The sequence below is a fragment of the Lactuca serriola genome, chromosome 8, assembly GCF_051521515.1.
Source record: "Lactuca serriola cultivar US96UC23 chromosome 8, Lser_US96UC23_V15, whole genome shotgun sequence".
Lineage (NCBI taxonomy): Eukaryota > Viridiplantae > Streptophyta > Magnoliopsida > Asterales > Asteraceae > Lactuca > Lactuca serriola.
This window is the reverse complement of record NC_136415.1, coordinates 54,999,508-55,017,636: the sequence shown is the minus strand read 5'-3', so window position 1 is coordinate 55,017,636 and position 18,129 is coordinate 54,999,508. Positions and strand designations below refer to the sequence as shown.

The 18,129-nt window shown below is 34.7% G+C and overlaps 1 protein-coding gene across 4 annotated transcripts; it reads left to right on the top strand.

Moving 5' to 3' along the window:
- Positions 1 to 4,543: 4,543 nt before the first annotated feature.
- On the top strand, positions 4,544 to 11,373 carry LOC145069578 (Protein kinase superfamily protein). Of its 4 annotated transcripts, XR_013689562.1 has the most exons (16): positions 4,544 to 5,063; positions 5,856 to 6,772; positions 6,847 to 7,031; positions 7,151 to 7,299; positions 7,374 to 7,433; positions 7,527 to 7,598; positions 7,688 to 7,760; positions 7,826 to 7,982; positions 8,062 to 8,353; positions 9,500 to 9,614; positions 9,719 to 9,882; positions 9,966 to 10,040; positions 10,120 to 10,484; positions 10,787 to 10,843; positions 11,066 to 11,095; positions 11,199 to 11,373. XR_013689562.1 is itself a non-coding variant. In XM_079016517.1 (13 exons), exons 1-13 carry the CDS (start codon positions 4,740 to 4,742, stop codon positions 10,303 to 10,305), a joined length of 2,769 nt encoding a protein of 922 aa, XP_078872643.1. In that variant the 5' UTR covers positions 4,544 to 4,739; the 3' UTR covers positions 10,306 to 10,677. The 4 variants fall into 4 exon arrangements, 1 of the variants encoding a protein (XP_078872643.1); XR_013689561.1 differs by having other exon boundaries at positions 10,787 to 11,095; XR_013689563.1 differs by lacking the exon at positions 4,544 to 5,063 and adding an exon at positions 5,643 to 5,717 and having other exon boundaries at positions 10,787 to 11,095.
- Positions 11,374 to 18,129: the final 6,756 nt, after the last annotated feature.

Sequence of the window (18,129 nt, the reverse complement as noted above, 5' to 3'; positions counted from 1 at the left end):
ACACATGTTTGATTGGTAGTTAAGGGTATTCCATCATGTGGATGATTGGACCCTAGTATGTTGTCTCTGTAGACTGTTATATGATTATATGATATAGGTGCATATGTTTGATTGGTAGCGTGAGTATTCCATCCATAGGATGATTGGACTCATAGTGTGTTGACGTTCCAACCCGATGTGAGGGCATGGGGTATTCCAGCCCGATGGTTAATTGGACCCACAGTATGTTGGCATTCCAACCCGATGTTTGAGGGCCTAGGGTATTCCACCTGATGGTTGATTGGACCCATAATATGTTGGCATTCTAACCTGATGGTTGAGGGCCTGGTGTCACGGACCAAGTTTCTAGAAAATTCCACGGACGTCTAGAGAACTCTGGAACGATCAAGTATACTCGAGAAATCTTCGGAGAGATCAAGAATGCTCTATGAGACCCTGGAAGGTGCTAGAATATTATAGATGTCCGTGGAATAAAGGAGAACGATCCGGAATAAATGAAGAAGGCACTAGACGAAACTAGAACGACCCGGAAGACTTTGGAAGGATCTAGAACACGCTAGATCATACAAGAACAATTTGGATAATGTCGGGAAGACTTAGAGATTTCTAGAGCATCGTATACAAGTTTAAAATATTCTAAAGTCTTGTAAAATCCATGTATATAATAGGAAGAGTCTAGATTAGTCATGAATGATCGGGACCTATAAACTTCCATTTGAGGAGGTGTAAGGTTCCTATAAATAAGGGGAGGACTCATTTGTCCAAACCATCAAGAAGTTGCCTTGTAAAGAAGTTGAGTTATATAATAGAAGCTTTCTTGAAGTGTCCCTTGTCGTAACTCTTGCTTCCTAAGTTCGTTAGTACATCTAGATCGTCAAAGTTAGCCTGACTTAGTCGAAGAAGCACTAAGTGGGACACGGTATTGACTAGTCTAAAAGAGTCATCCCGTGACACGTGGTATCAGAGCCGGAGTTCGTACAAGCAAGAGATCATGACTATGGAAGCAGGAAGTAGTGAAGTCGCAAACGTGCCCCCTGTTGTCGAAGAGAAAGGAATAAAGTCCAGGAAGAGGGACCAATCGATAGATGCCTTGGCAAGCTTAGAGAACAAGCTTACAAGGACAGAGATTAACGTCGGTGAGATCCTTGAATGGAAGGATACCGTCGATCAGTTCGTTGCCGAGATAAGTGACACGAGCGATGGATTGAAGGAGACCATCGGTGTCATCAAGGAAGAAGTCCTTGGACTTATTAACACTCTGCGGAGCGAGTTCCGTGAGATGGTAGACGCATTACAAGCCGAAGTAAACCTGTGCAAGGTAGCAATCACTGGAGGGACCATTGCAAGAACATTTCCGCACATAGAAGCACCCAGACCATTGAAGTATGGAGGTAAACGCGACCCAAAGAACTTGACGAAATTCTTTTGGTCGATGGAATGCTACTTCAATGCTAGTCAAGTGAAGGACGACAAGACGAAGGTAAATACAGCCGTACTTTATCTATGCGAGAGTGCAGCTCTATGGTGGCGAAGGAAGCATGGTGCATGGTGATATTGAAAAAGGATTATATACCATAGACACATGGGAAGAATTCAAGAGGCAAATCAAGAGACAATTTTGCCCACACAATGCTGAAGACATAACGATGAAGAAACTTCGTGAGCTAAAGCATACGAGATCCATCCGAGACTATATAGTCGAGTTCACGAGCTTGATGCTAGAGTTACCCGACATGCAGGAGAAGGACAAACTTTTCTATTTCATGGATGGACTACAATCTTGGTCCTACAATGAGCTCAAGATGATAAATGTCAAAGACATTGACAAAGCTATTGCCATGGCAGAAAATCTAATGGAATTTCAAAAAGAAAGCACGGTTAAGAAGAATAGTGGGGGAGAACAAACTATGACGGAACCGGAACCAAAACAAAACACATCCCAACCTTTAAATACGAAAGGAAAAGAAATCGATGGAAGAAACCGAAGAGAAGAGCGAAAGGAGATCAAGTGCTACTTGTGTGATGGTCCTCACTTGATCCGAGACTGTCCGAAGAAAAAGACCTTCTATGCGATGGTTTTGCAAGAAGAAGAAGACGAAGCACAAATAAGCTCAATGCGCTTTCTGAACTCAGTATCGAAAGATGAGATAAAATCTTCTAAGAAAGAAGAAAATAAAGGAGGGGGTCTCATTTTCGTCGAAGTTAAAGTGAATGCAAGGAACACTAAGGCGATAGTAGATTCCGGAGCAACGCATAGTTTCATCGCAGAGGAAGAAGCTAAGAAGTTGGGTATTCACTATACAAAGGCATTAGGTCGGTTGAAAGTTGTCAACTCTCCATCCAATCCGATCCTCGGAGTTTCTCGTAGAATACCCATGAAGATTGCAGAATGGAATGGGACCATCGACTTGATAGTGGTTCCGATGGACGACTATCGCATGGTACTAGGAATGGACTTCCTAGATATGGTATGTCCTTAGTCGTTTGAAAGAGACAACACCATGCGTATAACCAAGGGATCAACTATCCATATAATTCCCTTGGAAAGAAGCAAGACAAAAGCTCGAACCCTTTCAACTATGAAGTTTCAAAAAGGCCCCGAGAGAAAAGGAAGTATGCACATGTGTTATTGCCAGAGTAATATGATCAAGAAGAATATGAAGCCAAAAAGGGAAATTCAAGTAAATAAGGCATACATGAAGGAGCAGGGATCCATAACCCCCTTGAAGATTTACTCAAGAAGTTATGAGGCTGAGAGAAGAAGTATGATTCAAGGTACGTTGAGAAATAAAAGCACACCCTACTCGAAGAAATACTTTGGAGAAAATGAAAAGACACAAAGTAGCTCCGTGACAAAACCAAGACATATGTATAGAAGACTTGACGAGGACATCAAGGGTTTAAGTGGGGGAGGGTGTCACGGACCAAGTTTCTGGAAAATTCCACGGACGTCTAGAGAACTCTGGAACGATCAAGTATACTCGAGAAATATTCGGAGAGATCAAGAATGCTCTACGAGACCCTGGAAGGTGCTAGAATATTATAGATGTCCGTGGAATAAAAGAGAACGATCCGGAATAAATGAAGAAGGCACTAGACGAAACTAGAACGACCCGGAAGACTTTGGAAGGATCTAGAACACGCTAGATCATACAAGAACAATTTGGATAATGTCGGGAAGACTTAGAGATTTCTAGAGCATCGTATACAAGTTTACAATATTCTAAAGTCTTGTAAAATCCATGTATATAATAGGAAGAGTCTAGATTAGTCATGAATGATCGGGACCTATAAACTTCCATTTGAGGAGATGTAAGGTTCCTATAAATAGGGGGAGGACTCATTTGTCCAAACCATCAAGAAGTTGCCTTGTAAAGAAGTTGAGTTATATAATAGAAACTTTCTTGAAGTGTCCCTTATCGTAACTCTTGCTTCCTAAGTTCGTTAGTACATCTAGATCGTCGAAGTTAGCCTGACTTAGTCGGAGAAGCACTAAGTGACACACGATATTGACTAGTCTAAAAGAGTCATCCCGTGACACTGGGGTATTCCAACCTGATGGTTGATTGGACCCATTGTACGTTAACATTCTAACCCGATGGTTACGGGCCTGAGGTATTCCAACCCGATGGTTGATTGGACCCGTAGTGTGACGTTCGTGATTATATGTATATTGTTGTGTGTATGGGTATTTTGGGGGAACTCACTAAAATTCAGGCTTACAATTTTGAATTTTGTTTAAGGTACATCAGATGATCGCGGGAAGACGAAGGCGTGATCGTGCACCTCCTCACATTTTTATGATTTGGATTTTTAGGATACTCTGATGTTTAAACTATTTTGAAAACACTTTGTAATAACTTAATGGTTTTGAATGATTGAAAAAGTTTTAAATTGACTTGATTTTTATGGGTGTTACACATAATTGCTTTTTGTGTTCTAGTATATCAAATTTCGATGTATAACAGCCTAAGACGATAACTAAACTAGTTTTGGGTTAGTCCTAACTATAAATTAAACATCTACAAACAACTTGGAATGTGTTATTTGTTTTTAAGACTAACTTACTTACATCAATAATCTTAAAATCAAACAACTAAAAATGTACGGGTCAAGAATTTACTTGTAAAACGAACAAATCATCAAGATTGTGTTCTATATATTCTTTGGTTTTTTAGTCCGAAATATGTAGAGGGGCAATAATGTGTCGGAATATGTTTGTAGTTTGTGCTCCAGAAAGTGTCAGGATAAAATTCGAATAAGGTTTATAGATTGTACTCCGAAACATGTCGAAATATTCCAGAATAGGTTGAATGAGTCGAGCTGGGTCCATAGTTCGAAATGGCTTACGATTATTCAGAACGATCCATTCCAGAGAATATGATTATTTTGCAAAAACAATTTTATTGAGATTATTTTTTAAAGATAAACACATAAAAGTTTTTTTATTTATTTATTTTTATTTTTAAATTATATATAAAGTAAGTATGGCAATCTTTATAGAATTTTAAAGACTTAAAGATTTATTTCTTTCACATGGTACCGATACCAATAATGCATATATGAGTGACGATTCTAAGGTTGGGCAGAAATCCTTTGCAAGATTCAAGACAAACCATTGCGATTTCTTTACTCCGTTTAACCTCACTCGCAAATCGCAATTCGTATCGAATCTATAATCCTCGCAATCTCCTTCGATTTTGCCCCTTTTTCTGCAAATCCTAACCCTAGTTTCCCCCATGGCCAGCGACAACGAAGAACGTAAGCATCGTCGTTCATCTGACGACGAATCTGAAGAACCCTCGAAACGCCGTAAGCACCGCCATCACCGCCGCCGACACCACCGTCATCATAGTCGAAAGCACGACAAGCACGAAGACAGACGTGAAGAGGGCGAGGAAGAAACCACAGATATGCCTCCTCCTCCTCTTCCTCTTCTTTCGTCTGCTAATTCTCAGCCCGATTATGACATGGAAGAAGGAGAGATTTTGGAAGAGGATGGCGCTGATGTCGGGGTGAAGAAGACTGCAGATTCTGATGCCGAGTCTGGAGAAATCAAAATGGTCTGTTCGGACCCTCCTTACTTTCTTTTTTCTTGTTTCTGTTATAATCCATGAACTGCAACAAATTTTTTTCGTGGTTACTATTGGTTGCTGAGAAATTGACAAGGATTAGGTATGCAAATGGGCTATTTGCACCCAATTTCGTCTTTGATAAAGTCGATTTCATTTTAAGTGGATGGAGTAGAAATAGGGTTTCGGTTTCTCAGCATCCAAAAAGGATTTAACTTTACCTTCTAATATCGTAGATTTCGCAAGACATTGCTATGGCAGCATACGCAAGTTTGCTATTGCACAAGCAAACAAAAACACTCGGTTTTTTTCAATCAAGAATCTTAAATCCGTTCCATTCAGCCCCCTTAAATCTTGAATGAAACCATGTTGTTTTTGTTGCTTTTGCAATCAAGGAACTTTCTTTGACAGCCATAACAAGCATGTCTGTACTTTTGCTTTCCTCCCTGTTCATTTGTGTAATGGAGGCCTTGGTATTTCTTGGGGTTCTTACAAATGTTTTAAAGTCCTGTTTGCAACCCACAGAATTATGATATGAATCTGAAAAGGAGCAATCCACTCCACCACCAGTTACATCTTTTTTCCAGGCCACAGTTAAAAAAATTAGGCGTATCCTGAAGACTACTGATGATTTTCAACTGATTTGTAAGAACTGGTTACATGTCTCTTACTCCTTTTCTTTTCCTGCAGTTCTTGAACTTGTTGTCTAATGTTTAACCTTTTGGGATCTCTACCTATCATAAATGTTCTTTCATTGTTTCTTTTTATATGTCTTGTTTGCAGGAAACCCATGGAGCTTTGGTAGTGCCCAACCATAGTCATCTTAAGGAGGGAAGTTTAAGCAAGGAGGATAACAGTAATGGGCATATGAGAAGTGTTTCCCCTGGTGGAAACGATAACATAAAGACCCTTTATGATGAGGATCATGAAACAAGGGCCCACAAAAAACATCCATCTAATGACAACCATTTGAAAACACATAAAGACTCATCAAGAAACCATGCACATGAAAGAAGCCGAGAAGATGTTTCTACTACTAGTAGATCTAGGTCTCATGAGCAAGGTAGGGAGAGATCACGTTCTAGAAGCATTTCCCATGGGGCATCTCGCCTTGAAACACACAAAGAGGACATTGAGTATTACACAAGCAGGAAACATAGTGGGGATGCTGATAGTGAAAGGACAAATAAGCCCTCGAAGGACTACAAACATGGGAGTAGAGATTTGATAAGGGACAAAGAAAGAGAGCGTAGTTCTAGTCATGGCAGACATAGTCTACAAGTAGATAAGCATCACAGTCGAGACCCTGGAGAGAGAATTAGAGAGGGCAGCAGAGATAGGGAGAGAGATAGAGATAGAGGGAGAGATTTGAAAGAGATTGAGAGAGATAGAATGAAAAAGAAGGAAGCTGAAGTGGAAAGGCTTAACAAAAGTAACAAGGATTCAGAGCGATATAGAGACAGAGAAAGAGAAAGAGAAAGAGACAGGGATAATAGAGACAGGAGAGAGAGGGAAAGGTGGGATTTAGAGAGAGATAGTAGAAGTAGAAGAAACTATGATTACAATGATAGGAACAATGATTACAAACATCATAGACCTGAAGAAACAGACTACAGAGATAGAACTAGGAAATATGATGGACAAAAGGGTGAAAGTCACAAAGGTGCACCTTCAGATGTAGATATAGAGAAGACTAAAAGGTTTGTTTTATTGTTTCATACATCTGTTTTATCAGTTAATGCTGTTTTTTTTTTCTAAATTATGTTTTGAATAGGGAGGAGGCTGATGAAGAGATGTATCAAGAAAGAAGTTCATTGCAAATCGAGGAAGATGAAGAAGAAGATCTTAATAGAATAAAGGAGGAAAGTAGAAGGCGTAGACAAGCCATTCTTGAAAAGTACAAGACTAAATCATTGAAACAGCAGCAGCAACAACCTGTGCCTCAATTAGAGGATACATGTGAGGTTTTTTCTTTCTTTCTTTCTTCTTCTTCTTCTTCTTCCAATCAGAGCATATAAGAAACTTATGACTTATTTGTGTTGAATAATCTAATAGTTTATGACTTTATGTATCTTCAGCTAAAGCAAATTCAGGCACTCTTGAAGGTCAAGGTGAATTGTCAGATAGTAACACAGGAGACACACCATTTTCAGTTGGAAGATCTCCTCCACAAAATGGCGTTGAGAGGACATCTGGCACAGGTGGACTTGGAGAGGGTACTCCAAAGGTGATTTTTTTTCTTTTTCTTTTTCTTTTTTACTTAATGTGTAGTACTGACTTTGGTTTTAATGGGAATCACAGAGTGAAAGATCAAATGGTGATGATATATTTGGGGAATCTCCACCTCATGCACGTGAAAGGGTAAAATCTTGACCTTCTATTTGTATGAGTTTCTTTACTAATTTTCTGTGAAATGTTTGAGATCAATGACTTTGGTTTCTTTTAAATGAACAGAAAGAGGAAAGATCAAACGACATGTTCACTGATGATATATTTGGAGAATCACCAACTGGAGTCCGAAAACCTGTAAGACACAAACACACACACACACACTCATTATTTCTAAAATCTAATAACAGATTTGCTTATAAGGTTTTGTTATATATATCTTTCAGGGAAAAGGAGATGGTTTAGCCATTCAAAGAAGTGGTCTTCAGGATAACTGGGATGATGCAGAAGGCTACTACAGTAAGTATATCAAGATCTGACTCTTTTACCCTTTATCACAAGTTTCCTAATTTACCCTTTTGCAGGCTACCGTTTTGGAGAAGTACTTGATAGCCGATATGAAGTTCTTGCAGCACATGGGAAAGGTGTGTTTTCAACAGTGGTTCGTGCAAAAGATCTGAAAGCAGGATCCACTGATCCAGAAGAAGTGGCAATAAAAATCATCCGCAACAATGACAAAATGTAAGCAGTTTGTTTGACTTTGAATTTGACTTGGTCAATGAGTCAACAATTGACTATGCTGGTGATGTTTATGTTGTAGGTATAAGGCTGGATTGGAAGAGCTGGTGATACTGAAGAAGTTAGTAGGTGCTGACATGGAGGACAGGAGGCACTGTGTGCGGTTTATTTCTAGTTTCAAGTATCGGAATCATCTTTGTTTAGTTTTTGAGTCTCTTCATATGAATCTTCGTGAAGTATTAAAGAAGTTTGGTAGAAATATTGGTCTTAAACTAACTGCTGTAAGGGCCTATGCAAAACAGCTCTTCATTGCTCTAAAACACCTTAGAAACTGTGGTGTCCTTCATACTGACATCAAGCCTGATAACATGCTGGTCAGTTCCATCATCTTACATCACCTTGATTCCCTTTTTTTTTTTTTTTTTATTAAGTTACAACAATGGTCCCTGTGCTTTCTGACTTTACCCTGTTTAGTCCAAACTTGAAACTTTTTTCAGTTTAGTCTTTGGAACCTTGAAATAAGGACCAAAACTGAAAAAAGTTCAAAATTTTTTTCTGAGTAAATTACAATCTAGTTCAAAATTGAATCTTTTTACACTTTTCATACTTATTGCAATGTTTTATGTTGATTTTGATCCCTGGAACCTTGACATATGGACCAAAGTTGATATGTAACCTTATATTAAGGACCAAAATCAAAACGAAACTTTGAAATAAGTACCAAAACTGAAAAAATTTGAATTTTTTTTGAGCAAGTTACAAACTTGGTCTCTGTGCTTTCTGACTCTTGACTTTATATAGTCCAAATCTGGATATTTTTACAGTTTTTGTTCTTATTTCAAGGTTTCATATTGATTTTGGTCCCTGGCACCTTGAAATAAGGACCAAAATCGACATGAAACCCTAAAACAAGGACCAAAATCGACATGAAACATTAAATTAAGAGCCTAAATCCATATGGAACGTTGAGATAAGTACCAAAACTGAAAAATTTAAATTTTTTCTCAGTAAATTACAAAAATGGTCTGTGTTTTCTGACTCTTACTGTATATATTCCAAAGTTGAATCTTTTTACATTTTTTATCCTTATTTTAATGTTTTATATTGAAACCTTAAATTAAGAACCAAAATCCAAATGAAACTTTGAAAGAAGTTACCCAAATCAGTATAAATCCTTAAAGTAAGGACCAAAATCAAAACTATAACTTTGAAATAAGTACCAAAACTGAAAAAAGTTCACTTATTTTTTTAGTAAATTACAAAAAAATGATCTCCATGCTTTTTGACTGTATATAGTCCAAAAATGAATCTTTTTACAATTTTCATCCTCATTTCAACGTCCATATTGATTTTGGTCCCTGTAACCTTAAAATGAGGACCAGAATCAATATGAAACTTTAAATTAAAAACCAAAAACAGATTTCAATTATGTGCAAAACAAGTTAAGTATTGAAAAGTACAGGGACCAGTTCTGCAATTTATATTTTTCAAGGCACTAACTTGAAATATAATTTGTTTAGGTAAATGATGCGAAGAATGTTCTAAAGCTTTGTGACTTTGGGAACGCCATGTTTGCTGGGAAGAACGAGATCACACCATACCTCGTGAGCCGCTTTTATCGTGCCCCTGAAATCAGTAAGCATTGACTTTTTTTTTTTTTTTTTTATATATATATATAATATAATATAATTATTACTTGTGGAACAAGCCATTGACCAGTCAAACATGTCATCATGCAGTTTTAGGTTTGACTTATGATCATCCTGTTGACATGTGGTCTGTTGGCTGCTGTCTGTTTGAGCTTTACACTGGAAAAGTTCTCTTCCCTGGTGCCACAAACAATGACATGCTTCGCCTTCACATGGAACTCAAAGGCTCTTTCCCTAAAAAAATGCTTCGAAAGGTCTGCTTTTTACTTTTATTTTTTTAATAACTTCTATTTAATTTTTTTTTTTTACCTTTTTGCCCTTTGTGGTCTTCTTGTAGGGAGCGTTTACTGAACAGCATTTTGATTCGGATCTTAACTTTGTTGCTATAGAGGAGGACCCTGTTACCAAGAAGGTAAGAAATTTTCATCTGTTACATTTAAGATTTAATCATATTTGATTCTTGTATTTAATGGTTTTGTTTGAATTTTTAGACTGTGAAGAGATTGGTTAATATGAAGGCGAAAGATATCAGTTCAATTGTTATGAGCTCACCTGGAGAGGATCTGAAAATGGTAGCAAATTTTAAGGATCTTTTGGAGAAGATATTCATTTTGGATCCTGATAAGAGGCTAACTGTACACCAGGCATTGAGTCATCCATTCATCACTGGAAAATAACAGACTTTTTATCAATTTTAATGATATAAAATTTGATTTTAGATCTTTCTAATCATTGGACATTTATCTGTGTCTTTCTTTACCTATGTGCTGACATGGCGGAGGTACGCTGACATGGACGACCTGACCTCACCTCACCTCACCGGTTGGCAGTGGGGGGATGTGTACTGTGTTCTATTGTAAGATAACTCGCCACATGGCGTTTTCTTCTTCTTCTTCTTCTTCTTTTTCTTGTAGTAGTTGTTCTTGATCTGATTCAAGTTTTTTCTTTACTCTAGTTTGTATATTGAACATAAGCTCTGAAACTGTATTTGGGACTTTTATCTTTCTTTGCTTTGCATAAAATAATACTGTTTTTTCCTTTGTTTGTAATGATTGTTTGTTGATGATGTATTGTTATTGTTATTGTGTTCCAGTTTCTTATGTAATGTTTTTTAATTTCTGTAAAGTCTTGGAAAGTCTGATATGTTTTTTGATTCAGGAATCCAGCAGTGCTGTTATGTATATGAGGCAGTGTTTAAATGGCACTCTGGAGAAGGTATTTTGGTTTGTCTGTTTGGATATTTTTCAGAAAAGTATTTTCTTTTTCTTCATGAGTTACTGGTGGTGAAATGAATGACATATGTTTCTTTCTCATTGTAAAGTATAGTTATTATAGAGTGTTTTTTTTTGTTACATATAATTAATTAAAGTTAAAAATTATGTTCTAATGATATTCTGTTCCACCTGATTCATGGTTTGGTGCGTGTGTGTGCTGGAGGCTGGGGCTTTAAAGTAAAGACTACATACAGTGAGTAATCCTCTTTAACTTTTACTCTTTTTATTTTTTTTATTTTTATACTGGAAGTGAATCTAATGATATATTCTGACATTTTCCTTTTTGTTTGTTTTAGGATACAGTCTCTTTGCATCCATCTTCAGCTTCTGTAAGTAAGAAAACTGATTGTGTCTTGTTGTCTTTTTGCATAAATAGTCGAATAGATAGATGATAAGATGAATGTTTGGTAGTTATATTTTTTATTGTGTATTTTATTTATAAAAATAAATGTGGGGAGTAGGTGTTCTTGAGTGAAGGTGCTAACTGCCAAAGTTAGGTTTGGGAGGGAGATGTTAAATGAAATGCAGAAAATTACTTTAAACTAAAAAGCAATATTCATTAGAAATTAGAAAATGATAACAAGACTAGAAAATGATCATTTTGCTCTCTTAAGTCTAAGGTTGAGAATTTCCAAATTGCCCTTTAAGGTTGAGAATTTCTACAATTTTTTTTACCATTTAATAAAATATGAATGATAGATTAATTTTCTTTACTGAAGCATATTTATATAATCACAACAAGAGACATCCCTCTTTCTCCTTTGTGTTCATTCCATTGGAACCTCATCTTTGGAAAACACGAGCTTTTGTCCAGTATCACTTACAAAAAATGTTTCTGATTTGTGCTTGCCTAAAAAATATTACATGGGGAGGAAACAAAAGTTACATTAATGGTTTCATTTTTTCTACATTGGGAACTGTTCCCTCTGAAAAACAAGAAAAAGTTGAAAGCTTTAAACTTAAATTAGGACAAATAAAGCTCGTGGGAGTGGGCTCGACAAACACTAGGCCGACCGCTTGGGATTGGCAACTCGGTGGAATTGTGCTGGTGAGAGGGTGAAAGTTTGAATGGTTTATGAATGTTGGCAAATTGAATGAATGGTCAATGACCTTTCTTTTAAAAAAAATCCAAAAATACAAACTTTTTACACTATATAAATATCATTACATATAATATTTTATCCAATTTCATCTTCATTTTTTCACTAAAACAAATTTTTATGGAAAAATGGTTTTTTCTTTCAACATAAAAGCTCAAAAAAAAGAAAAAACACTCAAAACACAAACATCTCATCTTTTTTATCAAATTTTGTTCAAAATCAATGTGATCGGATTACTTATTCATCTTCAAATTTACACTTTGGTGATGTTTATTATCCAATTCAATACCAAAATCTACCTCAATTTCAAAACCAACTACAAATGAACTTCTCATCCCAAATAAAAAATGACCTCAACCCATTTGATGATCTTCTTGACACTCCAATGAATTTTCAAACCCAATTCTAAAGGGGAACCTGAAGTCGTCATTGAAACGGAATTAGAGCCGGAAGAGCATCGACCAAAACACAAAGCAATGGACACCAGCTGAAGAAAATGCGTTGGTTCGTGCGTCGGTAGATGTTTTTGAAGATATGGTGGTCGGAAACAACCAAGATTGTCCAACTTTCCGGAAAATTATATGATGTTTTCTCATGGAGATGAATCTTGGAGAGTACCGAAAAAAAAGACCAAATTTATTCGAAGTGGAGAAATATCAACAAAGTGGTGACGAAGTTTAATAGGGTGTTTTCGAGTGTCAAGACAACGACACAGTGGTGCAAACGATGAAACTATTTTGTAAAAAGCTCTTGAAGTGTACCAAAAGGTCAATTTCAAATTTCTACATGTTTGGAATATTATAAAATTGTCAAAAAAAAAAAATGCAAGACATCGACACTTCTGGATCTTTTACGGGTGATTTTCTAAAACAACTAAAACATCCGAAACAACACATAATCAATTGTCCGATGTGCATGTTGGGATTGACCTCATTGAATAAGAGCCTTTTGAGGTTTCAAGAGCCATTCGTCCCATGGGAAGAGGTCGAGCAAAGCGAAAGGGAAAAAACGACAGCAACTAGTTTGAGTGACATTGAGCAACTAACAACGAAAATGGAAAATTTGAAGTTGTCCTTAGATCAATACTTGGCGATCGCACAAGAAAAAGAAAGAACTCGTGCCATGATAATTTTAACGAGAAACGCAAGCAATCTCACCGGACGTGAAAATGATATGACGATAAAAGCCAAAGAGGAACTTGCAAAAAAATATAACATCTAACTTTTGTTATTTTATTTTTATGGTTTTATTATTTAAATTTCTAGGTTTGTTATTTGAAATTCTATGTTTTTATTATAGTGTGTTGTAATTTCTTTTAAGTTTAATGAAATTTAAGATTTAAAAAAAAAATAATATGTTTGAAATGTTTATTTTCTTTATTAATTAATTTTAGAAAAAAAAAAAAAATATGACAAGTGTGGCAACCCATACCATGTAAATGACAAATTTTGGCTAAAATATGACAAAATTGACGTGGACTGTGACAAGTGTGACATTACTCTTACCAACCTAAGTGTTGGAAAGAATTTTGATTTAAGTTAATCCATTTTATTTGGGTGGCGTACAAGATAGGGCTAATGTCATAAAAACTCTTAAGTTTTCAGGGTTTTGTCGTTTTTGCCTAAAGTTTAATTTTATGTCTGTTTTTACCCTAACATTTTTTAAAAAATGTTCGGTTTTACCCTTTTAGAGGTGATAGTTACCATTATAGTAGCTTTGAAAAAAACCCTTAAGTTTATACATTTTTACGTTTTTACCCTTAAGTTTATATTTTTGTTACACTTTTACCCTTTGTATTTTTTTTTCATATTATATGCATTCATGTAGAAAAATTATATTTATATACGAAAAAAATTAATTAAATATTGTATTTACATTTTTTTAATGTTATTTCTTCATATATATATATATATATATATGTGTGTGTGTGTGTGTGTGTGTGTGTGTGTTTGTATTTGTGTGTGTGTATGAGTTTTTTCTTGGATAAACCATTTAACATGTAAAGAAAACACAAATTAATATGTTTTTAGAACTACAAGTACACATTTTTATGCATTTAAAAATATACATATCAATAAAAAAACTTGTTGAATCATAAACATGTTTATATAAGTATATACATATATTTTTAAAAGTGTAAATATGTATGTTGATATATGTTTTTTTTTAAAGTATAAATATATTTTTAGAAGTATAGATACATATTTATATATAAAAATGTAAAAATATGTATTTATACTCCTAAAAATTATATCTATAAAACACGTATTCATAATTTTAAAAATATTATTTATCTTTTTAAATGGTATAACTTTGCAAACACAGACACACGCACACACCCACAAAATATATATATATATATATATATATATATATATATATATATATATATATATATATATATATATATATAATATTTAATTAAACATTTTTTCGTATATAAATACGATTTTTCTGCATGAATACGTTTATTATGAAAAAAATACTTAGGATAAAAGTGTAAAAAACATTATAAACTTAAGGGTAAAAATGCAAAAAGGGTAAACTTAAGGGTTTTTTTGCGAATTTAATATACCGGTAACCTGGAAAACCTGTTATCATCGGTAAAAGGATAAAACCGAACATTTTTTCGAAAATGTTAGGGTAAAAACGGACATAAAATTCAACTTTGGGCAAAACCGACAAAACCATGAAAACTTGAGGGTTTTTATGACATTAACCTTACAGGATATGATTTGAACCACCCACGAAAGAGTGTTGGGGTGACTTTTGTCGTGGGAAGGGCAAGTGTCTCGAGAAGGTGAAAAGGATATTGTTGCAAGGTCCTTTTTTTTTTGTCATGCATTTTGTTACATCGTTTTCCATCCATTTCGGTGGGGCTAAAATGAAGGGAAATGGTCCTATTGACTTGGTTAAATATTTATTTTTGTTTTAGTGTCATTCTTGCCAAACGCCATACAAAACGAATCTGTTCAATCTTGTCTGATGTAACAAATGCTAACTTATTGTACAATTATTTCTTGCCAAACGTCATACAAAACGAATCTGTTCAGTCTTGTTATGTGTAACAAATGCTAACTTATTTTACAATTTATTTCATTTAGTTTAGAAAAAAATATTACATATATATGTTCTCCTAACTTTATTCATTTTTACTTTGTCAACTCAGGACCATGCCATTTTCCCATGTTCTTCCCTCACTCCCATCTAACCTTGGAATTGCTTATGGGAAAATGATATGAAGTTTTAGGAATTGGTCTAATTGTCATTATTTTTTATGGCTTTATGGAGATGCATAAGGTTGAAAGCTACCTGTCCTTTTAGTCATTTGTCTTTTTATTCATCGAAACCTATTTTAGCCGATATAAATTGCCACATCAGCAAATCTAGCCACCATAACAGTAACATGGATTATTAAAGAGAAGGTTTTGTTTGACTTGAAAATTAAATCGTGTGTTTATAGTTTGTTGTGGGACAATTACTTGTATTGATACAAGGTAGACCTTATATGTTACAGTTGACTTGAATATATTGTTGTTGGAGAGAGAGAGAGAGAGAGAGAGAGAGCAGTGACTTCATGTCACGCAGTGGCGGTCACCACATGCAACAAATCGGATGGTGTGGTGCTACCATATCCACTGTGATGTCACCCTAAGTCCCTAACTGAATGGTGTGGTGGTGGTACAATCAAATAAAAATATAGGCCGTACAGCCAATTTTTTTAGTGGTTTTTTTTTTTTTTTTTTTTTTTTTTTTTTTAAAATTTATATAAACATTAAAAAATTTAGTCAAAGTTATAATATTCAATTTGAGTTTGATGAGACTATATTCACAAAGAAAATCTCTTAAAAGCATGTCATTTGTGGATTCAATTAAAACAGCAACCCATAGTATCCTTTTTGTATTTCTTTTTTATAATAAATGAAGATACGATCTTAAATCTTTGAGAACATGTTCATATGTTATGACTTATGCGATTCGTGAGCCAAATGATCCAATCAACCCTATAACCCACAATTTCCCTATTTCCTATAGGATTAACAATGGCGGATCCATAATATAGATCCAAAGGAAAAAGAAAAGTAGATGATAAGTGACCATTTTCGTTTTATGAATTTATGATAAAAACTTTATATACACATTTTCTATACAGAAAAGTTTTAGCATGTCTATGCAATTTTTGAAAAATACTATAGGCATGCGACATATAACTCTTGAAACTTCTAGCTTTTAGCTTTTAAAAAAAGTTAAAAAAATTTTTTCTAGCTTTTTATTTAAACAAAAAACTTTAAATCTAAAAGTTATTCAATGATTAGTTATTATTTTTTTAAATTAATTCTCAATTTTATATTTTAAAAAAATATCCTTTTACGAAATTTTAAATGTTCCACGCCACCATTTATTTTTACCAATACTCATATCCAAAATGAAAACCCTTCTTAACAAGTTTTGAATTAAAACCTGTACATGATGAATCCAATAAATAATTTATTAAAGACGCCAAGCATATACACTATACAGTTTATATTTTATCCTTTTCGCAAATCAAGTTGACATTACTATTATAGTATAATGGGTTAAAATAAGTTAGATTAGATTTGCCGATACAAACAAAATAAAATTGTCTTTAGTGTCTTTCTTTATAACAAGTAGCATCGTGTACTGGCCCACCATTCCCAAAGGATTATACACAAATTAAAAGATGTGTGTTTAGTTCTAATTTGTCTCCACTCATACATGAACCAAAATCTAATTTTCACCGTTTTATGTTATTCGTTGTTATAGGTTTAAGTTTTAACGTCTCTTGTAAAAATATTAACATGAAAAAACAATATTTTAAAAATCGGTTTTTTAGTTGAACCGGTATGGTAATCGGTTCGATGTTCAACCGTCGGATAAACCAGTTTCTATAATTTTCATTACTTTTTCATATTTTCCTACACATACATATATACATAAATCAATAATTTAATGTCCACAAGTTCAAACATTAAAAAACACATAAAAATAAGCTATATATCAATTTGAATACATTAAAAACACATAACTATAAGTTTTATATATAAAAAAAGTATAATACCAAAAGAAAATATAGTTTTAGATGAATACAAACACATCAAAAAATCTTCATAATATTTACCATGTATTTTTATTCAGAGAAATCTAAAACGATGTGAAAAAGATCACCAAAGTTTATTATGCAAAGCGCTTCATTTTCATGCGTTTTTATTTAGTTTAACCGGTTCAACTGGTTTTTTCTAAAAACTGGCCGGTTTGTTCCGGTTCATAAATAGACATAAACCAATGCTAGTTGTATTAAGGATAATGGACTATCCGATCCATTAAACACACACAAATAGATAGATTAAATCAAGCTGTAAATACTTAGTCAAATACCTAGTTTAGCTGCTATTCACTCTCCTGTATATAAGGATGACTCAACTGTACAATTAGCCTATATAAGGCATACATATCTTTAAATATATATGTATCATCAGCATCAATTGCAAGTTTTTATATGGTATCAGAGCCCTAAAGCTCCTCTGAGCTGAATCGATCCCCAAATTCTCAATCGATTCTCAAAATCCTTCTTTCCTGTTCGCTTTCACCATGTCTTCATCTTCAGTCATTGAAGTCACTGCTCAAACTCACTTCCCTATTAAACTTACAGCAACCAATTTTCCTGTTTGGCGTAAACAGGTCATGGCAACTCTAATTGGCCTTGGACTTGACAATTTCATCGATGGGTCACAAGAAACCCCATCCAAAGTTCTATCCACATATGCTACCAAACCTAATCCAGAGTATCAACCCTGGTACAGGCAAGACCAAATTCTACTTGGTGCTCTACTCGGAAGTTGTTCAGATACAATCCAACTTATCATCTCTTATGCAGAAACCTCTCGCCAGGCCTTCAAACGACTGAGTGACAGCTACGCAAGCATCTCTCGCTCACGAATTATTTCTCTTAAATCAAGACTCGCAAATAACCCAAGAGGCTCTAGGCCCGTTGCTGATTTTCTCAATGAGATGAAAACAATTGCAGGTGAATTAGCCCTTGCTCAAAGCCCAATGGATGAAGAAGACTTAATAGTTCACATTCTGGGCCAACTTGGTGAAGACTATG

What these genes read in the sequence shown, in the direction of transcription:
- LOC145069578 (XM_079016517.1), top strand. Translation starts at nt 4,740, where the DNA reads ATGGCCAGCGACAACGAAGAACGTAAGCATCGTCGTTCATCTGACGAC. An exon ending in CAACTGGAGTCCGAAAACCT is followed by an intron (nt 7,599 to 7,687) that starts GTAAGACACAAA and finishes TATATCTTTCAG; the next exon opens with GGAAAAGGAGATGGTTTAGC. An exon ending in TCAAGCCTGATAACATGCTG is followed by an intron (nt 8,354 to 9,499) that starts GTCAGTTCCATC and finishes TAATTTGTTTAG; the next exon opens with GTAAATGATGCGAAGAATGT.